We start from the raw sequence: 26,475 nt of genomic DNA on the forward strand, positions 1-26,475 counted from the left end.
ATGGAGAGAATGAGTGAAGAAAGGTTCACAAAGAGGACATATGTGTCAAAGGTGGAGGGAACAAGGAGAGCGAGTAGATCAAATTGGAGATGGAAGGATGGAGTGAAAAGGATTTTGAGCAGTGGGGGCCTGAACACACCAGAAAGTGAAAGGTGTGCACAGGATAGAGTGAACTGGAACGATGTTGGATACTGGGGTCAATGTGCTTTGTGAAGCTTCTGGGTTAACCATGAAAAGGTCAGTGGGGCCTGGGTGTGGATTGAGAGATGTGGTTTTAATGCATTACACATGACAGATAGAGAATGGATTTAAGCTGATGTGGCCCTTCTTCATCCGTTCCTGAGACTACCTTGCTACCACGAGAATCGGCAATCAAGTATGAAAAAATATCATATTACGGCAGTTGTAACTATATTACAAATATGGTATATTTCTGAACTACAATATACAAAGAATGCAATGTAGTGCACTGGGAAGATGGGGTAAGTATCATAGACATTCATTTTACTATATTACCAAAAGCTCATTTAGAGAATCAAATAACCAAACAGGCACTGGTTTAATGTAAAGCAGATTAAATACTGTGCCTACACTTTCTTGACATCATGTACCCATAAAAGGGTTTTTATGACAAAATATATAAACATGAAAATGTACAGAGAAGTCATAATGGAGTTTCATCACAGCAGAGCACAAAGTTTTACATCTTATTACTGACAAATATTCAAGGTAATATCACTCTTATGCTCACCCAAAAACCATTAGGGTAAATTAAACTTTAGACGTCATAACATTATAGGTTTCAAATCTTAAGTTTTTGGTTTAAGGTTCATATGTAGGCAGTTATGTCATAAATTCTTAGAATCATACATTTTTCCTCTCATAATCATAATTATAAAAGTATCCTCAGGACTTCCCATTCTGGGATGACTTAACATTTTTATTCCTTATCAACTCATCAATAACCACCACATTGTTATCCATACCTTGTTTCTTGCCACATGAAGGAGTTTCTGATTTATCTGCATTGGGAATGTCATTAGATGCATTGTGCTGTCCATCAATCTTCAGATCCTTTTCTGGAAGATGATCTAGGTCTTCATCAAGTGTGATGTCAGTGTGGTCTGAATGGATGGCAGGGTTGTCATAGAAATGGTGCCTGGAGTCATTCTCATGAGTGTAATAAAACGCTGAGTGACGGTTATACATGATAATCCCTGTGACCAAGATGATAAGCAAAAGAATAACCACCACAGCAGCTGTCACCACTGCCAACACCAAGGAGAAATTTGAGGAACTGGCACTTGCAGCTGCAACATCAAAGGTTCCTTCTGGGCAAGGTTGAAGCTCCAAGCCTTCAACTTCGATGATTGGTTTGTCATACATTTCCATGGGAGACTGACACTTGAGGCACTTGGGAGCATCCACATCTGGATGGCAAGCTTTCCTGAAGCTCTTTGAGTTGTTGAGCCAAATCTTCAAGTAAGGAATGTGGCACTGGTCACATGACCATGGATTTGAATCCAATTCAACATCATGAATCCGGTCCAAACGACGTAGAATAATCTCTGGCATTCCACGAAACTTATTCATGCGCAAATCCAAGGCATGAAGACTTAAAAGGGAATGTAGAACATCCACAGGAATGTACTGGAGACTATTGTTTGATAAGTTGAGCACTTCCAACTTAGCTTGAGAAGCAAACATATTAGGTAAAAGGTGTTTAAGATTCAGACAACTTAAGTTCAACTTCTTCAACCTGGTAGCCTGCTTGAGTAGCTCCTTAATGTGCTCTGCACTTATTAGTGAGTCAGCAATATTGAGACCATGCATGTGTGCAATTACAGGACTAAGGTGCCTCAGAGATGAATACTGTAGCTTGTTGGATGAAAAATCAATGTTCAATATTGAACAGTCCTCAAAGGCCATCCTAGAGATTTTTTCCATTCTATTCCTTGACAAACCAAGGTGCTGCAAGGCCGAACCCTTAAATGTATAATCTTTTAGTTCAAATATCCTGTTTCCACCTAGATAGAGTTGCTTGAGGTTGTTAAGGTCCATATATTCCTCAGGGGCCAAGGATGTGATGTAGTTGTCACGAAGATCTAGTATCTCCAGCAGTGGGATAACCCTATACACTAGAGACTTAATTCTTGATAAACCACACTCAGCACACCTAAAGGTCCTGAGATCATGAACATCTTTGAGCACTTCAGGATCTAACTCTTGGATCGCGTTGCCACTGAGGTCCAGCATCTTAAGGTGACCAAGAAGGAAAAATATTCTTGGGGCCAATCCCCGCAGCTTGTTCCTGGCCAGTGTTAGATTCTCAAGGTTCTCCAAGGACCTGAAAGTTGCTGAAGCTACTGTGCTAATGTGGTTGTCATCCAGGTGCAGTGCCTGAAAGGACATGATCCATTGTTTTAAAACATAGTAAAACATGTGATATGTTAGGTGCTGAAACATGTTACAATAAATGGTACAGGATATGCAATATAATATGAAAAGAAATATGGTACCAAATATCATGCAATGAAACATCTGATAATTTTGTATTCTGCATTCACTTATAGGTCTCCAAAGCATCCAATAGGCCCTTATGCATTCATGTCTTTGTCTTTTCTGTATTCCACTATGTACAAAGAATGCATGCAAGGCAGTCCTATTCTTAAAAAGCTTGGGTTATTCATATCAAGATCAAGCACTCCTGTAAAAACTTGATTCACATGAGCCAGCCAGTCATAGTTCTTAGAGACATATGTAACACATTATGCTGTTCATGTAACATGGTGTCAAAGCCTAAAGATTTCACATGTTAGTGTGAGCAAATTCTGTTATCACTTAAGAGATTATTTTGGGAAAGGAGACTATTTTGTGAAATTTAATGTGCATGGTATAATCTGTAGTTCATTCTATCAATCATACAAGTGATCCATCTCAGTTTACAGGGGAATAATTCTTTGAATAGTTCACATCAACTTAATGAAATTCACAACAGTGGATCTCCCCACATTCGTGATATGCCATCTAAAGATTCTAGCATTCTGGTGATGAATATGAAGTTTATTTTCTTATGAATAACTTATGTGTGTAGTTTCAGAATTGGTAGAGGATGTGTGAATCGTATTTGCGTTGAAGAATGTGTGTGAAAAATTATTAGAAGACCAAAAGGATTTGTATGTTGCAATTATGGACTTGGAGAAGGCATACGATAAAATTGATGGAGATGCTTTGTGGAAGGTCTTAAGAGTATATGGTGTGGGAGGTAAGCTGTTAGAAGTGGTGAAAAGTTTTTATCAAGGTTGTATGGTATGTGTATGAGTTGTAAGAGAGGAGAGTGAATGGTTCCCAGTGAAGGTCAGTCAGCGGCAGGGGTGTGAGATGTCACCATGGTTGTTTAATTTGTTTATGGATGGGGTGGTTAGGGAGGTAAATGCAAGAATCTTGAAGAGAAGGGCAGATTTGCAGTTTGTAAAGGATAAGAGGGCCTGGAAAGTGAATCAGTTGTTATTTGCCAATGATACAGCACTGGTATATGATTTAAGTGAGAAACTGCAGAAGTTTGTAGCTAAATTTGGAAGAGTGTGTGAAAGGAGAAAGTTGAGAGTAAATGTAAATAATAGCAAGGTTATTAGATTCAGTAAGGTTGAGGGACAAGTTAACTGGAATGTAAGTTTGAATGGAGAAAAATTGGAGTAATTGAAGTGTTCTAGATGTCTGGGAGTGGACTTTGCAGCAATTGGAACCATAGAAGCAAAATTGGGTCATAGAGTGGGGGAGGGGGTGAAGGTTCTAGGAGCAATGAAGAATTTGTGGAAAGAAAGAACATTATTTCAGAGAGAAAAAATGGGAACGTCTGAAGTCATAGTAGTTCCAACAATATTACTTGGCTGGGAGACTTGGGCTATAGATAGGGTTGAGCAGAGAAGGGTGGATGTCTTGGAAATGAAATGTTTGAGGACAATAGGTGGTGTGAAGTGATTTAATTGACTAGCTAATAAAAAGGTAATAGAGAAGTGTGTAAATAAAACGAGTGTGGTTAAGAGTGCAGAAGAGGGTGTGTTGAAATGGTTTGGAGATATGGAGAGAGTGAGTGAGGAAAGGTTGAAAAAGAGGATATATGTGTCAGAGGTGGAACAAGGAGAACCAGGAGACCAAATTGGAGATGGAAAAGTGGAGTGAAAAAAAATTTCAGCAATTAGGGCCTCAACCTGCAGGAGGATGAAAGGCATGCACTGACTAGAGTAAATTGGAATGTTGTGGTGTGCTGGGGTCAACATGCCATCAATGAACTGAACCAGGGCATGTGCAACGTCTGGAGTAAACCATGGAAAGGTCTGTAGGGCCTGGATGTGGATAGGGAGCTGTGGTTTCAGTGTGCTACACATGCCAGCCAATGAGTGTGAATGAATGTGGCCTTTTTTGTCTCTTTTCCTGGTGCTACCTCAGTGAAGCAGGAGGTAGGGATGCTGTCTCCTGTGGGGCAGGGGTAGTGCCGGGAATGGATGAAGATAAGCAAGTATGAATATGTAAATGTGTATATATGTATGTCTGTGTATGTGTATGTATATGTGTATATGTTGATATGTATACGTATATATATGTATGTATATGTGATGAGAACTGCTATTGACGTTGTGTAAATAAATTATACCTTTCCTTTTTCCATAGCCAGAGGTTGAACCATTATGTGACATTCATTTTTTTTCATTCATTTCAAGCTAGAAGTTTCAGTTTTCTAAATTGTTTCTTACATTTTTCATATGTATATATATGTATGTGTGTGTGTGTGTATATGTGCGTATGTATGTGTATGTGAGTGTATGTGTATATGTATATATATATGTATATTATCCCTGGGGATAGGGGTGAATGAATACTTCCCACGTATTCCTCGCGTGTTGTAGAAAGTGACTAGAGGGGACGGGAGCGGGGGGCCAGAAATCCTCCCCTCCTTGTATTAACTTTCTAAAATGGGAAACAGAAGAAGGAGTCACGTGGGGAGTGCTCATCCTCCTCGAAGGCTCAGAGTGGGGTGCCTAAATGTGTGTGGATGTAACCAAGATGTGAAAAAAGGAGAGATAGGTAGTATGTTTGAGGAAAGGAACCTGGATGTTTTGGCTCTGAGTGAAACGAAGCTCAAGGGTAAAGGGGAAGAGTGGTTTGGGAATGTCTGGGGAGTAAAGTCAGGGGTTAGTGAGAGGACAAGAGCAAGAGAAGGAGTAGCAATACTCCTGAAACAGGAGTTGTGGGAGTATGTGATAGAATGTAAGAAAGTAAATTCTCGATTAATATGGGTAAAACTGAAAGTTGATGGAGAGAGGTGGGTGATTATTGGTGCATATGCACCCGGGCATGAGAAGAAAGATCATGAGAGGCAAGTGTTTTTGGGAGCAGCTGAATGAGTGTGTTAGTGGTTTTGATGCACGAGACCAGGTTATAGTGATGGGTGATTTGAATGCAAAGGTGAGTAATGTGGCAGTTGAGGGAATAATTGGTATACATGGGGTGTTCAGTGTTGTAAATGGAAATGGTGAAGAGCTTGTACATTTATGTGCTGAAAAAGGACTGATGATTGGGAATACCTGGTTTAAAAAGCGAGATATACATAAGTATACTTATGTAAGTAGGAGAGATGGCCAGAGAGCGTTATTGGATTACGTGTTAATTGACAGGCGTGCGAAAGAGAGACTTTTGGATGTTAATGTGCTGAGAGGTGCAACTGGAGGGATGTCTGACCATTATCTTGTGGAGGCTAAGGTGAAGATTTGTATGGGTTTTCAGAAAAGAAGAGTGAATGTTGGGGTGAAGAGGGTGGTGAGAGTAAGTGAGCTTGGGAAGGAGACCTGTGTGAGGAAGTACCAGGAGAGACTGAGTACAGAATGGAAAAAGGTGAGAACAATGGAAGTAAGGGAAGTGGGGGAGGAATGGGATGTATTTAGGGAATCAGTGATGGATTGCGCAAAAGATGCTTGTGGCATGAGAAGAGTGGGAGGTGGGTTGATTAGAAAGGGTAGTGAGTGGTGGGATGAAGAAGTAAGAGTATTAATGAAAGAGAAGAGAGAGGCATTTGGACAATTTTTGCAGGGAAAAAATGCAATTGAGTGGGAGATGTATAAAAGAAAGAGACAGGAGGTCAAGAGAAAGGTGCAAGAGGTGAAAAAAAGGGCAAATGAGAGTTGGGGTGAGAGAGTATCATTAAATTTTAGGGAGAATAAAAAGATGTTCTGGAAGGAGGTAAATAAAGTGCATAAGACAAGGGAGCAAATGGGAACTTCAGTGAAGGGCACAAATGGGGAGGTGATAACAAGTAGTGGTGATGTGAGAAGGAGATGGAGTGAGTATTTTGAAGGTTTGTTGAATGTGTTTGATGATAGAGTGGCAGATATAGGGTGTTTTGGTCGAGGTGGTGTGCAAAGTGAGAGGGTTAGGGAAAATGATTTGGTAAACAGAGAAGAGGTAGTGAAAGCTTTGCGGAAGATGAAAGCCGGCAAGGCAGCAGGTTTGGATGGTATTGCAGTGGAATTTATTAAAAAAGGGGGTGACTGTATTGTTGACTGGTTGGTAAGGTTATTTAATGTATGTATGACTCATGGTGAGGTGCCTGAGGATTGGCGGAATGCGTGCATAGTGCCATTGTACAAAGGCAAAGGGGATAAGAGTGAGTGCTCAAATTACAGAGGTATAAGTTTGTTGAGTATTCCTGGTAAATTATATGGGAGGGTATTGATTGAGAGGGTGAAGGCATGCACAGAGCATCAGATTGGGGAAGAGCAGTGTGGTTTCAGAAGTGGTAGAGGATGTGTGGATCAGGTGTTTGCTTTGAAGACTGTATGTGAGAAATACTTAGAAAAGCAAATGGATTTGTATGTAGCATTTATGGATCTGGAGAAGGCATATGATAGAGTTGATAGAGATGCTCTGTGGAAGGTATTAAGAATATATGGTGTGGGAGGAAAGTTGTTAGAAGCAGTGAAAAGTTTTTATCGAGGATGTAAGGCATGTGTACGTGTAGGAAGAGAGGAAAGTGATTGGTTCTCAGTGAATGTAGGTTTGCGGCAGGGGTGTGTGATGTCTCCATGGTTGTTTAATTTGTTTATGGATGGGGTTGTTAGGGAGGTAAATGCAAGAGTTTTGGAAAGAGGGGCAAGTATGAAGTCTGTTGGGGATGAGAGAGCTTGGGAAGTGAGTCAGTTGTTGTTCGCTGATGATACAGCGCTGGTGGCTGATTCATGTGAGAAACTGCAGAAGCTGGTGACTGAGTTTGGTAAAGTGTGTGGAAGAAGAAAGTTAAGAGTAAATGTGAATAAGAGCAAGGTTATTAGGTACAGTAGGGTTGAGGGTCAAGTCAATTGGGAGGTGAGTTTGAATGGAGAAAAACTGGAGGAAGTGAAGTGTTTTAGATATCTGGGAGTGGATCTGGCAGCGGATGGAACCATGGAAGCGGAAGTGGATCATAGGGTGGGGGAGGGGGCGAAAATTCTGGGAGCCTTGAAGAATGTGTGGAAGTCGAGAACATTATCTCGGAAAGCAAAAATGGGTATGTTTGAAGGAATAGTGGTTCCAACAATGTTGTATGGTTGCGAGGCGTGGGCTATGGATAGAGTTGTGCGCAGGAGGATGGATGTGCTGGAAATGAGATGTTTGAGGACAATGTGTGGTGTGAGGTGGTTTGATCGAGTGAGTAACGTAAGGGTAAGAGAGATGTGTGGAAATAAAAAGAGCGTGGTTGAGAGAGCAGAAGAGGGTGTTTTGAAGTGGTTTGGGCACATGGAGAGAATGAGTGAGGAAAGATTGACCAAGAGGATATATGTGTTGCAGGTGGAGGGAACGAGGAGAAGAGGGAGACCAAATTGGAGGTGGAAAGATGGAGTGAAAAAGATTTTGTGTGATCGGGGCCTGAACATGCAGGAGGGTGAAAGGAGGGCAAGGAATAGAGTGAATTGGAGCGATGTGGTATACCGGGGTTGACGTGCTGTCAGTGGATTGAATCAAGGCATGTGAAGCGTCTGGGGTAAACCATGGAAAGCTGTGTAGGTATGTATATTTGCGTGTGTGGACGTATGTATATACATGTGTATGGGGGGTTGGGCCATTTCTTTCGTCTGTTTCCTTGCGCTACCTCGCAAACGCGGGAGACAGCGACAAAGTATAATAAAAAAAAAATGATGTGTGTTTATTGGCATTTATGTATATATATGTTGCCATTTTTTCATCTGTTTCCTAGCGCTACCTTGCCAACGCAGAAGACAGCGATTAAGTATATTGAATAAATGTGTATGTGAGTGCATGGTCCATTCTTTGTCTTTTTCCTGGTGCTACCTCACTGACGTGGGACAAAGTGATTAAGTATAATAAATAAATATATATATTTTAGGGAGAATAAAAAGATGTTTTGGAAGGAGGTAAATAAAGTGCGTAAGACAAGGGAGCAAATGGGAACTTCAGTGAAGGGGGCTAATGGGAAGGTGATAACAAGTAGTGGTGATGTGAGAAGGAGATGGAGTGAGTATTTTGAAGGTTTGTTGAATCTGTTTGATGATAGAGTGGCAGATATAGGGTGTTTTGGTCGAGGTGGTGTGCAAAGTGAGAGGGTTAGGGAAAATGATTTGGTAAACAGAGAAGAGGTAGTAAAACCTTTGCGAAAGATGAAAGCCGGCAAGGCAGCGGGTTTGGATGGTATTGCAGTGGAATTTATTAAAAAAGGGGGTGACTGTATTGTTGACTGGTTGGTAAGGTTATTTAATGTATGTATGATTCATGGTGAGGTGCCTGAGGATTGGCGGAATGCTTGCATAGTGCCACTGTACAAAGGCAAAGGGGATAAGAGTGAGTGCTCAATTTACAGAGGTATAAGTTTGTTGAGTATTCCTGGTAAATCATATTGGAGGGTATTGATTGAGAGGGTGAAGGCATGTACAGAGCATCAGATTGGGGAAGAGCAGTATGGTTTCAGAAGTGGTAGAGGATGTGTGGATCAGGTGTTTGCTTTGAAGAATTATTATTATTATATTTTTTTTTATTATACTTTGTCGCTGTCTCCCGCGTTTGCGAGGTAGCGCAAGGAAACAGACGAAAGAAATGGCCCAACCCCCCCATACACATGTATATACATACGTCCACACACGCAAATATACATACCTACACAGCTTTCCATGGTTTACCCCAGACGCTTCACATGCCCTGCTTCAATCCACCGACAGCACGTCAACCTCGGTATACCACATCGCTCCAATTCACTCTATTCCTTGCCCTCCTTTCACCCTCCTGCATGTTCAGGCCCCGATCACACAAAATCTTCTTCACTCCATCTTTCCACCTCCAATTTGGTCTCCCTCTTCTCCTTGTTCCCTCCACCTCCGACACATATATCCTCTTGGTCAATCTTTCCCCACTCATCCTCTCCATGTGCCCAAACCACTTCAAAACACCCTCTTCTGCTCTCTCAACCACGCTCTTTTTATTTCCACACATCTCTCTTACCCTTACGTTACTCACTCGATCAAACCACCTCACACCACACATTGTCCTCAAACATCTCATTTCCAGCACATCCATCCTCCTGCGCACAACTCTATCCATAGCCCACGCCTCGCAACCATACAACATTGTTGGAACCACTATTCCTTCAAACATACCCATTTTTGCTTTCCGAGATAATGTTCTCGACTTCCACACATTTTTCAAGGCCCCCAGGATTTTCGCCCCCTCCCCCACCCTATGATCCACTTCCGCTTCCATGGTTCCATCCGCTGCCAGATCCACTCCCAGATATCTAAAACACTTCACTTCCTCCAGTTTTTCTCCATTCAAACTCACCTCCCAATTGACTTGACCCTCAACCCTACTGTACCTAATAACCTTGCTCTTATTCACATTTACTCTTAACTTTCTTCTTCCACACACTTTTCCAAACTCAGTCACCAGCTTCTGCAGTTTCTCACATGAATCAGCCACCAGCGCTGTATCATCAGCGAACAACAACTGACTCACTTCCCAAGCTCTCTCATCCCCAACAGACTTCATACTTGCCCCTCTTTCCAAAACTCTTGCATTTACCTCCCTAACAACCCCATCCATAAACAAATTAAACAACCATGGAGACATCACACACCCCTGCCGCAAACCTACATTCACTGAGAACCAATCACTTTCCTCTCTTCCTACACGTACACATGCCTTACATCCTCGATAAAAACTTTTCACTGCTTCTAACAACTTTCCTCCCACACCATATATTCTTAATACCTTCCACAGAGCATCTCTATCAACTCTATCATATGCCTTCTCCAGATCCAGAATGTATGTGAGAAATACTTAGAAAGGCAAATGGATTTGTATGTAGCATTTATGGATCTGGAGAAGGCATATGATAGAGTTGATAAAGATTCTCTGTGGAAAGTATTAAGAATATGTGGTGTGGGAGGCAAGTTGTTAGAAGCAGTGAAAAGTTTTTATCGAGGATGTAAGGCATGTGTACGTGTAGGAAGAGAGGAAAGTGATTGGTTCTCAGTGAATGTAGGTTTGCGGCAGGGGTGTGTGATGTCTCCATGGTTGTTTAATTTATTTATGGATGGGAGTGTTAGGGAGGTGAGTGCAAGAGTTTTGGAAAGAGGGGCAAGTATGAAGTCTGTTGTGGATGAGAGAGCTTGGGAAGTGAGTCAGTTGTTGTTTGCTGATGATACAGCGCTGGTGGCTGATTCATGTGAGAAACTGCAGAAGCTGGTGACTGAGTTTGGTAAAGTGTATGAAAGAAGAAAGTTAAGAGTAAATGTGAATAAGAGCAAGGTTATTAGGTACAGTAGGGTTGAGGGTTAAGTCAATTGGGAGGTAAGTTTGAATGGAGAAAAACTGGAGGAAGCAAAGTGTTTTAGATATCTGGGAGTGGATCTGTCAGCGGATGGAACCATGGAAGCGGAAGTGGATCATAGGGTGGGGGAGGGGGCGAAAATCCTGGGAGCCTTGAAGAATGTGTGGAAGTCGAGGACATTATCTCAGAAAGCAAAAATGGGTATGTTTGAAGGAATAGTGGTTCCAACAATGTTGTATGGTTGCGAGGCATGGGCTATGGATAGAGTTGTGCGCAGGAGGATGGATGTGCTGGAAATGAGATGTTTGAGGACAATGTGTGGTGTGAGGTGGTTTGATCGAATAAGTAACATAAGGGTAAGAGAGATATGTGGAAATAAAAAGAGCGTGGTTGAGAGAGCAGAAGAGGGTGTTTTGAAATGGTTTGGGCACATGGAGAGAATGAGTGAGGAAAGATTGACCAAGAGGATATATGTGTCGGAGGTGGAGGGAACGAGGAGAAGTGGGAGACCAAATTGGAGGTGGAAAGATGGAGTGAAAAAGATTTTGTGTGATCGGGGCCTGAAGATGCAGGAGGGTGAAAGGAGGGCAAGGAGTAGAGTGAATTGGATCGATGTGGTATACCGGGGTTGACGTGCTGTCAGTGGATTGAATCAGGGCATGTGAAGCGTCTGGGGTAAACCATGGAAAGCTGTGTAGGTATGTATATTTGCGTATATATATATATATATATATATATATATATATATTTATTTATTTATTTTGCTTTGTCGCTGTCTCCCGCGTTTGCAAGGTAGCGCAAGGAAACAGACAAAAGAAATGGTCCAACCCACCCCCATACACATGACACACACAGACACATACATATATACCCATGCACACAATTCACACTGTCTGCCTTTATTCATTCCCATCGCCACCTCGCCACACACACACACACATATATATATATATATATATATATATACTTCCCACGTATTCCTCGCGTGTCGTAGAAAGCGACTAGAGGGGACGGGAGCGGGGGGGGCCAGAAATCCTCCCCTCCTTGTATTAACTTTCTAAAATGGGAAACAGAAGAAGGAGTCACGCGGGGAGTGCTCATCCTCCTCGAAGGCTCAGAGTGGGGTGCCTAAATGTGTGTGGATGTAACCAAGATGTGAAAAAAGGAGAGATAGGTAGTATGTTTGAGGAAAGGAACCTGGATGTTTTGGCTCTGAGTGAAACGAAGCTCAAGGGTAAAGGGGAAGAGTGGTTTGGGAATGTCTGGGGAGTAAAGTCAGGGGTTAGTGTGAGGACAAGAGCAAGGGAAGGAGTAGCAATACTCCTGAAACAGGAGTTGTGGGAGTATGTGATAGAATGTAAGAAAGTAAATTCTCGATTAATATGGGTAAAACTGAAAGTTGATGGAGAGAGGTGGGTGATTATTGGTGCATATGCACCCGGGCATGAGAAGAAAGATCATGAGAGGCAAGTGTTTTGGGAGCAGCTGAATGAGTGTGTTAGTGGTTTTGATGCACGAGACCAGGTTATAGTGATGGGTGATTTGAATGCAAAGGTGAGTAATGTGGCAGTTGAGGGAATAATTGGTATACATGGGGTGTTCAGTGTTGTAAATGGAAATGGTGAAGAGCTTGTATATTTATGTGCTGAAAAAGGACTGATGATTGGGAATACCTGGTTTAAAAAGCGAGATATACATAAGTATACTTATGTAAGTAGGAGAGATGGCCAGAGAGCGTTATTGGATTACGTGTTAATTGACAGGCGTGCGAAAGAGAGACTTTTGGATGTTAATGTGCTGAGAGGTGCAACTGGAGGGATGTCTGATCATTATCTTGTGGAGGCTAAGGTGAAGATTTGTATGGGTTTTCAGAAAAGAAGAGTGAATGTTGGGGTGAAGAGGGTGGTGAGAGTAAGTGAGCTTGAGACCTGTGTGAGGAAGTACCAGGAGAGACTGAGTACAGAATGGAAAAAGGTGAGAACAATGGAAGTAAGGGGAAGTGGGGGAGGAATGGGATGTATTTAGGGAATCAGTGATGGATTGCGCAAAAGATGCTTGTGGCATGAGAAGAGTGGGAGGTGGGTTGATTAGAAAGGGTAGTGAGTGGTGGGATGAAGAAGTAAGAGTATTAGTGAAAGAGAAGAGAGAGGCATTTGGACAATTTTTGCAGGGAAAAAATGCAATTGAGTGGGAGATGTATAAAAGAAAGAGACAGGAGGTCAAGAGAAAGGTGCAAGAGGTGAAAAAAAGGGCAAATGAGAGTTGGGGTGAGAGAGTATCATTAAATTTTAGGGAGAATAAAAAGATGTTCTGGAAGGAGGTAAATAAAGTGCATAAGACAAGGAGCAAATGGGAACTTCAGTGAAGGGCACAAATGGGGAGGTGATAACAAGTAGTGGTGATGTGAGAAGGAGATGGAGTGAGTATTTTGAAGGTTTGTTGAATGTGTTTGATGATAGAGTGGCAGATATAGGGTGTTTTGGTCGAGGTGGTGTGCAAAGTGAGAGGGTTAGGGAAAATGATTTGGTAAACAGAGAAGAGGTAGTGAAAGCTTTGCGGAAGATGAAAGCCGGCAAGGCAGCAGGCTTGGATGGTATTGCAGTGGAATTTATTAAAAAAGGGGGTGACTGTATTGTTGACTGGTTGGTAAGATTATTTAATGTATGTATGACCCATGGTGAGGTGCCTGAGGATTGGCGGAATGCGTGCATAGTGCCATTGTACAAAGGCAAAGGGGATAAGAGTGAGTGCTCAAATTACAGAGGTATAAGTTTGTTGAGTATTCCTGGTAAATTATATGGGAGGGTATTGATTGAGAGGGTGAAGGCATGCACAGAGCATCAGATTGGGGAAGAGCAGTGTGGTTTCAGAAGTGGTAGAGGATGTGTGGATCAGGTGTTTGCTTTGAAGACTGTATGTGAGAAATACTTAGAAAAGCAAATGGATTTGTATGTAGCATTTATGGATCTGGAGAAGGCATATGATAGAGTTGATAGAGATGCTCTGTGGAAGGTATTAAGAATATATGGTGTGGGAGGAAAGTTGTTAGAAGCAGTGAAAAGTTTTTATCGAGGATGTAAGGCATGTGTACGTGTAGGAAGAGAGGAAAGTGATTGGTTCTCAGTGAATGTAGGTTTGCGGCAGGGGTGTGTGATGTCTCCATGGTTGTTTAATTTGTTTATGGATGGGGTTGTTAGGGAGGTAAATGCAAGAGTTTTGGAAAGAGGGGCAAGTATGAAGTCTGTTGGGGATGAGAGAGCTTGGGAAGTGAGTCAGTTGTTGTTCGCTGATGATACAGCGCTGGTGGCTGATTCATGTGAGAAACTGCAGAAGCTGGTGACTGAGTTTGGTAAAGTGTGTGGAAGAAGAAAGTTAAGAGTAAATGTGAATAAGAGCAAGGTTATTAGGTACAGTAGGGTTGAGGGTCAAGTCAATTGGGAGGTGAGTTTGAATGGAGAAAAACTGGAGGAAGTGAAGTGTTTTAGATATCTGGGAGTGGATCTGGCAGCGGATGGAACCATGGAAGCGGAAGTGGATCATAGGGTGGGGGAGGGGGCGAAAATTCTGGGAGCCTTGAAGAATGTGTGGAAGTCGAGAACATTATCTCGGAAAGCAAAAATGGGTATGTTTGAAGGAATAGTGGTTCCAACAATGTTGTATGGTTGCGAGGCGTGGGCTATGGATAGAGTTGTGCGCAGGAGGATGGATGTGCTGGAAATGAGATGTTTGAGGACAATGTGTGGTGTGAGGTGGTTTGATCGAGTGAGTAACGTAAGGGTAAGAGAGATGTGTGGAAATAAAAAGAGCGTGGTTGAGAGAGCAGAAGAGGGTGTTTTGAAGTGGTTTGGGCACATGGAGAGAATGAGTGAGGAAAGATTGACCAAGAGGATATATGTGTTGCAGGTGGAGGGAACGAGGAGAAGAGGGAGACCAAATTGGAGGTGGAAAGATGGAGTGAAAAAGATTTTGTGTGATCGGGGCCTGAACATGCAGGAGGGTGAAAGGAGGGCAAGGAATAGAGTGAATTGGAGCGATGTGGTATACCGGGGTTGACGTGCTGTCAGTGGATTGAATCAAGGCATGTGAAGCGTCTGGGGTAAACCATGGAAAGCTGTGTAGGTATGTATATTTGCGTGTGTGGACGTATGTATATACATGTGTATGGGGGGTTGGGCCATTTCTTTCGTCTGTTTCCTTGCGCTACCTCGCAAACGCGGGAGACAGCGACAAAGTATAATAAAAAAAAAATGATGTGTGTTTATTGGCATTTATGTATATATATGTTGCCATTTTTTCATCTGTTTCCTAGCGCTACCTTGCCAACGCAGAAGACAGCGATTAAGTATATTGAATAAATGTGTATGTGAGTGCATGGTCCATTCTTTGTCTTTTTCCTGGTGCTACCTCACTGACGTGGGACAAAGTGATTAAGTATAATAAATAAATATATATATTTTAGGGAGAATAAAAAGATGTTTTGGAAGGAGGTAAATAAAGTGCGTAAGACAAGGGAGCAAATGGGAACTTCAGTGAAGGGGGCTAATGGGAAGGTGATAACAAGTAGTGGTGATGTGAGAAGGAGATGGAGTGAGTATTTTGAAGGTTTGTTGAATCTGTTTGATGATAGAGTGGCAGATATAGGGTGTTTTGGTCGAGGTGGTGTGCAAAGTGAGAGGGTTAGGGAAAATGATTTGGTAAACAGAGAAGAGGTAGTAAAACCTTTGCGAAAGATGAAAGCCGGCAAGGCAGCGGGTTTGGATGGTATTGCAGTGGAATTTATTAAAAAAGGGGGTGACTGTATTGTTGACTGGTTGGTAAGGTTATTTAATGTATGTATGATTCATGGTGAGGTGCCTGAGGATTGGCGGAATGCTTGCATAGTGCCACTGTACAAAGGCAAAGGGGATAAGAGTGAGTGCTCAATTTACAGAGGTATAAGTTTGTTGAGTATTCCTGGTAAATCATATTGGAGGGTATTGATTGAGAGGGTGAAGGCATGTACAGAGCATCAGATTGGGGAAGAGCAGTATGGTTTCAGAAGTGGTAGAGGATGTGTGGATCAGGTGTTTGCTTTGAAGAATTATTATTATTATATTTTTTTTTATTATACTTTGTCGCTGTCTCCCGCGTTTGCGAGGTAGCGCAAGGAAACAGACGAAAGAAATGGCCCAACCCCCCCATACACATGTATATACATACGTCCACACACGCAAATATACATACCTACACAGCTTTCCATGGTTTACCCCAGACGCTTCACATGCCCTGCTTCAATCCACCGACAGCACGTCAACCTCGGTATACCACATCGCTCCAATTCACTCTATTCCTTGCCCTCCTTTCACCCTCCTGCATGTTCAGGCCCCGATCACACAAAATCTTCTTCACTCCATCTTTCCACCTCCAATTTGGTCTCCCTCTTCTCCTTGTTCCCTCCACCTCCGACACATATATCCTCTTGGTCAATCTTTCCCCACTCATCCTCTCCATGTGCCCAAACCACTTCAAAACACCCTCTTCTGCTCTCTCAACCACGCTCTTTTTATTTCCACACATCTCTCTTACCCTTACGTTACTCACTCGATCAAACCACCTCACACCACACATTGTCCTCAAACATCTCATTTCCAGCACATCCATCCTCCTGCGCACAACTCTATCCATAGCCCACGCCTCGCAACCATACAACATTGTTGGAACCACTATTCCTTCAAGCATACCCATTTTTGCTTTCCGAGATAATGTTCTCGACTTCCACACATTTTTCAAGGCCCCCAGGATTTTCGCCCCCTCCCCCACCCTATGATCCACTTCCGCTTCCATGGTTCCATCCGCTGCCAGATCCACTCCCAGATATCTAAAACACTTCACTTCCTCCAGTTTTTCTCCATTCAAACTCACCTCCCAATTGACTTGACCCTCAACCCTACTGTACCTAATAACCTTGCTCTTATTCACATTTACTCTTAACTTTCTTCTTCCACACACTTTTCCAAACTCAGTCACCAGCTTCTGCAGTTTCTCACATGAATCAGCCACCAGCGCTGTATCATCAGCGAACAACAACTGACTCACTTCCCAAGCTCTCTCATCCCCAACAGACTTCATACTTGCCCCTCTTTCCAAAACTCTTGCATTTACCTCCCTAACAACCCCATCCATAAACAAATTAAACAACCATGGAGACATCACACACCCCTGCCGCAAACCTACATTCACTGAGAACCAATCACTTTCCTCTCTTCCTACACGTACACATGCCTTACATCCTCGATAAAAACTTTTCACTGCTTCTAACAACTTTCCTCCCACACCATATATTCTTAATACCTTCCACAGAGCATCTCTATCAACTCTATCATATGCCTTCTCCAGATCCAGAATGTATGTGAGAAATACTTAGAAAGGCAAATGGATTTGTATGTAGCATTTATGGATCTGGAGAAGGCATATGATAGAGTTGATAAAGATTCTCTGTGGAAAGTATTAAGAATATGTGGTGTGGGAGGCAAGTTGTTAGAAGCAGTGAAAAGTTTTTATCGAGGATGTAAGGCATGTGTACGTGTAGGAAGAGAGGAAAGTGATTGGTTCTCAGTGAATGTAGGTTTGCGGCAGGGGTGTGTGATGTCTCCATGGTTGTTTAATTTATTTATGGATGGGAGTGTTAGGGAGGTGAGTGCAAGAGTTTTGGAAAGAGGGGCAAGTATGAAGTCTGTTGTGGATGAGAGAGCTTGGGAAGTGAGTCAGTTGTTGTTTGCTGATGATACAGCGCTGGTGGCTGATTCATGTGAGAAACTGCAGAAGCTGGTGACTGAGTTTGGTAAAGTGTATGAAAGAAGAAAGTTAAGAGTAAATGTGAATAAGAGCAAGGTTATTAGGTACAGTAGGGTTGAGGGTTAAGTCATTTGGGAGGTAAGTTTGAATGGAGAAAAACTGGAGGAAGCAAAGTGTTTTAGATATCTGGGAGTGGATCTGTCAGCGGATGGAACCATGGAAGCGGAAGTGGATCATAGGGTGGGGGAGGGGGCGAAAATCCTGGGAGCCTTGAAGAATGTGTGGAAGTCGAGGACATTATCTCAGAAAGCAAAAATGGGTATGTTTGAAGGAATAGTGGTTCCAACAATGTTGTATGGTTGCGAGGCATGGGCTATGGATAGAGTTGTGCGCAGGAGGATGGATGTGCTGGAAATGAGATGTTTGAGGACAATGTGTGGTGTGAGGTGGTTTGATCGAATAAGTAACATAAGGGTAAGAGAGATATGTGGAAATAAAAAGAGCGTGGTTGAGAGAGCAGAAGAGGGTGTTTTGAAATGGTTTGGGCACATGGAGAGAATGAGTGAGGAAAGATTGACCAAGAGGATATATGTGTCGGAGGTGGAGGGAACGAGGAGAAGTGGGAGACCAAATTGGAGGTGGAAAGATGGAGTGAAAAAGATTTTGTGTGATCGGGGCCTGAAGATGCAGGAGGGTGAAAGGAGGGCAAGGAGTAGAGTGAATTGGATCGATGTGGTATACCGGGGTTGACGTGCTGTCAGTGGATTGAATCAGGGCATGTGAAGCGTCTGGGGTAAACCATGGAAAGCTGTGTAGGTATGTATATTTGCGTATATAATATATATATATATATATATATATTTATTTATTTATTTTGCTTTGTCGCTGTCTCCCGCGTTTGCAAGGTAGCGCAAGGAAACAGACAAAAGAAATGGTCCAACCCACCCCCATACACATGACACACACAGACACATACATATATACCCATGCACACAATTCACACTGTCTGCCTTTATTCATTCCCATCGCCACCTCGCCACACACACACACACATATATATATATATATATATACTTCCCACGTATTCCTCGCGTGTCGTAGAAAGCGACTAGAGGGGACGGGAGCGGGGGGGGCCAGAAATCCTCCCCTCCTTGTATTAACTTTCTAAAATGGGAAACAGAAGAAGGAGTCACGCGGGGAGTGCTCATCCTCCTCGAAGGCTCAGAGTGGGGTGTCTAAATGTGTGTGGATGTAACCAAGATGTGAAAAAAGGAGAGATAGGTAGTATATTTGAGGAAGGGAACCTGGATGTTTTGGCTCTGAGTGAAACGAAGCTCAAGGGTAAAGGGGAAGAGTAGTTTGGGAATGTCTGGGGAGTAAAGTCAGGGGTTAGTGTGAGGACAAGAGCAAGGGAAGGAGTAGCAATACTCCTGAAACAGGAGTTGTGGGAGTATGTGATAGAATGTAAGAAAGTAAATTCTCGATTAATATGGGTAAAACTGAAAGTTGATGGAGAGAGGTGGGTGATTATTGGTGCATATGCACCCGGGCATGAGAAGAAAGATCATGAGAGGCAAGTGTTTTGGGAGCAGCTGAATGAGTGTGTTAGTGGTTTTGATGCACGAGACCAGGTTATAGTGATGGGTGATTTGAATGCAAAGGTGAGTAATGTGGCAGTTGAGGGAATAATTGGTATACATGGGGTGTTCAGTGTTGTAAATGGAAATGGTGAAGAGCTTGTATATTTATGTGCTGAAAAAGGACTGATGATTGGGAATACCTGGTTTAAAAAGCGAGATATACATAAGTATACTTATGTAAGTAGGAGAGATGGCCAGAGAGCGTTATTGGATTACGTGTTAATTGACAGGCGTGCGAAAGAGAGACTTTTGGATGTTAATGTGCTGAGAGGTGCAACTGGAGGGATGTCTGATCATTATCTTGTGGAGGCTAAGGTGAAGATTTGTATGGGTTTTCAGAAAAGAAGAGTGAATGTTGGGGTGAAGAGGGTGGTGAGAGTAAGTGAGCTTGAGAAGGAGACCTGTGTGAGGAAGTACCAGGAGAGACTGAGTACAGAATGGAAAAAGGTGAGAACAATGGAAGTAAGGGGAGTGGGGGAGGAATGGGATGTATTTAGGGAAGCAGTGATGGATTGCGCAAAAGATGCTTGTGGCATGAGAAGAGTGGGAGGTGGGTTGATTAGAAAGGGTAGTGAGTGGTGGGATGAAGAAGTAAAAGTATTAGTGAAAGAGAAGAGAGAGGCATTTGGACGATTTTTGCAGGGAAAAAATGCAATTGAGTGGGAGATGTATAAAAGAAAGAGACAGGAGGTCAAGAGAAAGGTGCAAGAGGTGAAAAAAAGGGCAAATGAGAGTTGGGGTGAGAGAGTATCATTAAATTTTAGGGAGAATAAAAAGATGTTCTGGAAGGAGGTAAATAAAGTGCGTAAGACAAAGGAGCAAATGGGAACTTCAGTGAAGGGCGCAAATGGGGAGGTGATAACAAGTAGTGGTGATGTGAGAAGGAGATGGAGTGAGTATTTTGAAGGTTTGTTGAATGTGTTTGATGATAGAGTGGCAGATATAGGGTGTTTTGGTCGAGGTGGTGTGCAAAGTGAGAGGGTTAGGGAAAATGATTTGGTAAACAGAGAAGAGGTAGTGAAAGCTTTGCGGAAGATGAAAGCCGGCAAGGCAGCAGGCTTGGATGGTATTGCAGTGGAATTTATTAAAAAAGGGGGTGACTGTATTGTTGACTGGTTGGTAAGATTATTTAATGTATGTATGACCCATGGTGAGGTGCCTGAGGATTGGCGGAATGCGTGCATAGTGCCATTGTACAAAGGCAAAGGGGATAAGAGTGAGTGCTCAAATTACAGAGGTATAAGTTTGTTGAGTATTCCTGGTAAATTATATGGGAGGGTATTGATTGAGAGGGTGAAGGCATGCACAGAGCATCAGATTGGGGAAGAGCAGTGTGGTTTCAGAAGTGGTAGAGGATGTGTGGATCAGGTGTTTGCTTTGAAGACTGTATGTGAGAAATACTTAGAAAAGCAAATGGATTTGTATGTAGCATTTATGGATCTGGAGAAGGCATATGATAGAGTTGATAGAGATGCTCTGTGGAAGGTATTAAGAATATATGGTGTGGGAGGAAAGTTGTTAGAAGCAGTGAAAAGTTTTTATCGAGGATGTAAGGCATGTGTACGTGTAGGAAGAGAGGAAAGTGATTGGTTCTCAGTGAATGTAGGTTTGCGGCAGGGGTGTGTGATGTCTCCATGGTTGTTTAATTTGTTTATGGATGGGGTTGTTAGGGAGGTAAATGCAAGAGTTTTGGAAAGAGGGGCAAGTATGAAGTCTGTTGGGGATGAGAGAGCTTGGGAAGTGAGTCAGTTGTTGTTCGCTGATGATACAGCGCTGGTGGCTGATTCATGTGAGAAACTGCAGAAGCTGGTGACTGAGTTTGGTAAAGTGTGTGGAAGAAGAAAGTTAAGAGTAAATGTGAATAAGAGCAAGGTTATTAGGTACAGTAGGGTTGAGGGTCAAGTCAATTGGGAGGTGAGTTTGAATGGAGAAAAACTGGAGGAAGTGAAGTGTTTTAGATATCTGGGAGTGGATCTGGCAGCGGATGGAACCATGGAAGCGGAAGTGGATCATAGAGTGGGGGAGGGGGCGAAAATTCTGGGGGCCTTGAAGAATGTGTGGAAGTCGAGAACATTATCTCGGAAAGCAAAAATGGGTATGTTTGAAGGAATAGTGGTTCCAACAATGTTGTATGGTTGCGAGGCGTGGGCTATGGATAGAGTTGTGCGCAGGAGGATGGATGTGCTGGAAATGAGATGTTTGAGGACAATGTGTGGTGTGAGGTGGTTTGATCGAGTGAGTAACGTAAGGGTAAGAGAGATGTGTGGAAATAAAAAGAGCGTGGTTGAGAGAGCAGAAGAGGGTGTTTTGAAGTGGTTTGGGCACATGGAGAGAATGAGTGAGGAAAGATTGACCAAGAGGATATATGTGTCGGAGGTGGAGGGAACGAGGAGAAGAGGGAGACCAAATTGGAGGTGGAAAGATGGAGTGAAAAAGATTTTGTGTGATCGGGGCCTGAACATGCAGGAGGGTGAAAGGAGGGCAAGGAATAGAGTGAATTGGAGCGATGTGGTATACCGGGGTTGACGTGCTGTCAGTGGATTGAATCAAGGCATGTGAAGCGTCTGGGGTAAACCATGGAAAGCTGTGTAGGTATGTATATTTGCGTGTGTGGACGTATGTATATAAATGTGTATGGGGGGGGTTGGGCCATTTCTTTCGTCTGTTTCCTTGCGCTACCTCGCAAACGCGGGAGACAGCGACAAAGTATAATAAATAAATAAATAAAATATTAAAAAGCCACGGTGACATCGCACAGCCCAATTCACTGCCACACTGCATTTCTATCTCTTCTGTCCACCAAGCTATGCTTGCACTTTTTATTCCTATATCACATGACCTTGTATCCAACCATTAATTATACAATCTTTAATAGTATTATTTCATTAAACATTTCAAACACGTCATTCACACCTGACTGTATCACTACATTCACCACACTTCCACCTAAGTTTTCAGTTACCTTCCTTCCATACTATTCCCTGTATTTTTCCTGATACATCTTCTCACTTTCCAATGCTTTTACCTCTACTTTCTTCTTTACATCATACTTCCACTTCTCCCTGATCCTTATCCCCACAAGAACCATGAAATGATCAGAGTTTACAATGAATCTTCTCATGACTCTAGCATCCAGCACAGCCTTTCTCAATCTCTCATCCACTGCCACATAGTCAATCAAAGCCTTTTGCTCTTCTCTTCCAACATTCCTCATCCATTAATATCTGTAGATCATCTTGTTCTGAATAAAGGCGTTTGCAAGGAATAAGCCCATCTCAGCACACATATCCTCAAGATAACGTCCATTCTCATTTAGTTCAGCCACTCCCCATTTACCAACTATCTCACCAATTTCATCACATCTCACTTTTGTATTCATATCACTCAATATGACCACGTTTCTCTCATTTTCAAAACTGTTTATACAGCCATTCAAATCCCTCCAGAAAAGCTTTATTTCATCCTTATCTCGTAGTCTTCACATTCACAGGCACATATACACATACCCATGCATACTTCACAATCCCAGTCTTTTCTTTCACCCACACTATTCTTGATCCATTCCATCAATGCTCTGTAACACCCTGTACTCTTGGTGATAGCAGAATTGCACATCCTTCTTTCCCTATTTCCCAATAATTTCCACTCATTCCCGTCCATACCACACCTCCTTGTGTGCCCTCCCATAACTTGCATTTAGCATTTCCATTTTCATTCCACACACCCTGCCCAAGGATATGGGTTTCCCCAATCACTAGCACATCCACACTACAACGTAAAAAAACCTCTTCACAACTTCCCTCCTTTTATTCTCACCAAGTGTCTTCCCAATTCCTAAAAAAACATTTCCATCACTGCCTGTTGGGTAAGTTCATTTTACAATATTGTGCAACAAAATGATGACAATACGGGCTAAGAATTTGACTTTCTGGATAAACTAAGCCTTTCCCTCTTTAAACAAGGTTTAATTTTCAAAACCTTACTTTAACTGATGTTTGTCACCACTGGAAAGATGTAATTGTTCCAGAGAATTATGAGGTGGTTTGCCTGGTGCTGCTTGTGGAACAATGACATCATGAGCAGATAGTGACTGCTGACTGGAGGAGAAGATACCCAGGGCGAGAGAGAACTTCCATTGGTGAATGCGTTGTTAGCAAAGGGTGAGAGGCATTAACCTCACCAGAAGGTAGAGAGTTAGAAACGTCTAACCTCTGGAGATCGTGAAGATTCTCTCATAGCTCATGGGGCACCACCCCAGAGGGAAATAAGTTTTTATTCCTCATAACTCACCTTTTTAATTACCTTCACACCAACTCAATCTCAACATCACCCTACATTGTGTAAACAGTATCCCATACCTTCTCATTTAACTTCCCTTGTAAGTTTAACACCTCTAATCCTCAACTTCTCTCTGAGTAGTCACATATTTTTTGTTGCCTGTGTTGCATGGCTAACACTCGAGGACTGATTTGTCTGTTGTCTCTCGAAGTCACACTGTAATCTTCTAGTTAACCTTGGGTACAACTTTAAAACTCTAAATCACATGATAACAATAAAACTTTATAAAATTGTTTCCCTCCATTAAAAGATATGAATAGCAAAACTCATAACTTCAATGTGGGTTTTGCCTGATTTATACCATTTATAAAAATATTTAACCTGTACATTAACTGACCTCATAACTTGAAGAAAATTCAATCTTTGTCCCTGAAATCTTATAGACGTCTTTCCTGTACCTTAAAAAGTGAAGGGCCTATAACTCTAATCTGAGATTTATGTCACTTGTAAAAAAGTAAACCTTGAAATTAACCTAGATGATAACTTGAAGAGATTTCCACCTTTGGAAATGGTACTTAACACAGATGTTTTTGATATTTTCAAATCAGTTTTTCCCCACATTATCATTTAACTCCCAGTAATTATGTTGCACTGCTGGTGACACAAGTTTTCGATGAAACATCTTGCAAGTCTTCTTTACTCTTGTACATTTTCAATCCTCAGAAGTCCCAAAATTGCTTTTAATTCAAAAGTTGACTAACCTCAAGTTCTCGTATGCCCCTGAGGTGAGAGTCTAGGAGGAGGGTAATGTTGTTGTTAGTGAGATTGAGGAGTTTAAGGTGCCTTAGGCCCCAGAAGGAGTTTTCTCCGATGGCTGGGACATTGGAACGTGTAATATGGATCTCCTCAAGCTGCGACAACGTGGAAAAGATTGGCCCGACTGTCAGTGTGTTGGACTGGTCTTCTGGGGATGTGATTGTTAGTACCTATAAAAGGCAGAGAAATTAACAGAAAGAATAGGGAAACATAAAAATATACCAGCAATAATGATTCTATAGGGTATGAGATAAGCAATGACCATTACTTATTGTTTAAGCATATCAATAAGAAAATATAGAGAAAAGCCACTTGAACCAAACTAACTGGAGAAAAATCCCTTAACAATGTAGGAATCTAAGTTTGAAGTATTTACTGTGTATGAAATAAAAAATCTTATCTTTTCATGGATGTTGGGCTACAATTTATCTGGAACTTAGACTGAAGCATTTTGAATAGTGTTGGATGTTTACAATGGGATCTCAAGTATCACCCCCTGCAGCTTGTGGTGACTGTCCACCTGTTTATAAATGGCCACAACTTAAAAGTATTCATAGATCAATCTAAGAATAGAAGAAAGATAGTGTAAAACAAATAACAACCTGCTAAAGCACTTTGTTAATGACTTGGACAATGTATTCAACATGTTCTACTGATAAACTCTCCTCACTAGATAAAGACACATTTTGTCATGGGAGATGAACCCTAAGAGCAACATTTCAAACACCCCTCCAAAGAAAAAGTAATATAAAGAAAACAGCACTGGCTTTTAAGCAGTAAACTGATAAACCACCATGAAAACAATACTGAATGTAGTCTATAATTATGGTTGGAAGCACCTTTTAGTGGTGCTCTCTCATCTTTTCCCTCATCCTTCCCTCTCATTTACTCATTTTTTCCCCCTTCGATCTGTTTACCTTACCTTAGTGTCCCTGTCCATGTCAAAGACAGGGATGGGATCTGCCAGGCTGCCAGAGTCACAAGTAACTGCCTTCCTTCCATGGCCATCATACTTGCACCTACAGGCACGTGGGCACCGACCTTCCACCAATACTTGCTTTGCTGTTGCTATCACCACCAGCAGTAGGAGCCATGCTTGTGTTGCCATCATCCTGAGAAAGGAAATCATCAGTGAAGGCAAAGACAAGTCGTGTAAAGTCACATGTGTACAGTTTTGATGCTGTAGACGTACTTAATATGAATGTGAAGCTAATGGAGTATTTAGTATCAATTGCTCGACTCTCCCAGAGATGTTTTGTGGAAGCAATGATGATGACCTATGTGATGGCTTAATATTGAATATGTTGGTGTATGGGGTCACATTATGAAGTGGACAGAGTTTCAAAATGTCATAGAAATCAGTACACAAGAAGGTCTAGGAGAGATGGAACTAATATGATAAATATTTATATATAAGTAGAGTGATAAATAACATATGTATACATCACAGCAAATGACAACATGAAGCTTATACTGATGAAAAAGAGAGACCCTGAAGCATTTTATAGCTATGCCAGAAGCAACAGAAATATTATCCTGTCGATCAGTTCACTGCTCTCAGAGAACAGGCAACCTGATTCAAGGCACTGAAACCTTGGAAATGTTCTAAAATGACTTTCATCCAAATTTACCTCTGAAGACACATCTTGTGCTCCAGATTAAGTAATACCAATTGAGGAAGAGAACCATTTCCTACATAAAGACATACAAGAACAAGATATGTCATACAAATAAATGAAAAGAGAAAAATAAAATGGCAGATAAGAACATTGACCAAAATATAAAATGAGACTGACTGCTCTTTTCAATAAATCACTTGCTAAAGGAAAAGTTCTAATGAATTGGATGTTTTCCCACAGGGGAATATGTCTGGTGGGATGGTATCTGCGACTGAGTTGGGTGGTTGGCTCTTTAGTGCTTGTTGGGTTCTTTCAGTGTACTTAAGTTTTGCTGTTATATTTAAGGGTGGGGGGTCTGTGTACAGAGATTGCTGAGAGTGTAGCACTACTTGTGGGTTGGTGCTTGGTTATGGAGTAGTTTGGGTGGAAGTGCTGTGGAGGCTTTTGGGTAAACAAATTTAACATTGATAGGGTGTGGTAAAGATGAGCAGGACTTTTAGAGATAGGTTGCTCTAATTCCTTATCACAATTTCTTCCA

At 42.0% G+C, this 26,475-nt stretch overlaps 1 protein-coding gene across 1 annotated transcript; it reads right to left on the reverse strand.

The window, feature by feature from the left end:
* LOC139753509 (uncharacterized) lies at nucleotides 1–26,475 on the reverse strand. Its single transcript, XM_071670158.1, has 3 exons — nucleotides 25,241–26,475; nucleotides 24,264–24,488; nucleotides 1–2,400 (listed from the first exon to the last, which is right to left on the reverse strand). The coding sequence occupies exons 1-3, from the start codon at nucleotides 25,445–25,447 to the stop codon at nucleotides 907–909; spliced, it is 1,926 nt and encodes a 641-aa protein (XP_071526259.1). The 5' UTR covers nucleotides 25,448–26,475; the 3' UTR covers nucleotides 1–906.

Source organism: Panulirus ornatus, chromosome 14 (assembly GCF_036320965.1).
Source record: "Panulirus ornatus isolate Po-2019 chromosome 14, ASM3632096v1, whole genome shotgun sequence".
NCBI lineage: Eukaryota > Metazoa > Arthropoda > Malacostraca > Decapoda > Palinuridae > Panulirus > Panulirus ornatus.

Coding starts and splice junctions, on each gene's coding strand:
- LOC139753509 (XM_071670158.1), bottom strand. CDS start 25,447: ATGATTTCCTTTCTCAGGATGATGGCAACACAAGCATGGCTCCTACTG. Junction 24,489..25,240: donor ACATGGACAGGGACACTAAG/GTAAGGTAAACA, acceptor TGCCTTTTATAG/GTACTAACAATCACATCCCC. Junction 2,401..24,263: donor GGGGCATACGAGAACTTGAG/GTTAGTCAACTT, acceptor ATGTCCTTTCAG/GCACTGCACCTGGATGACAA.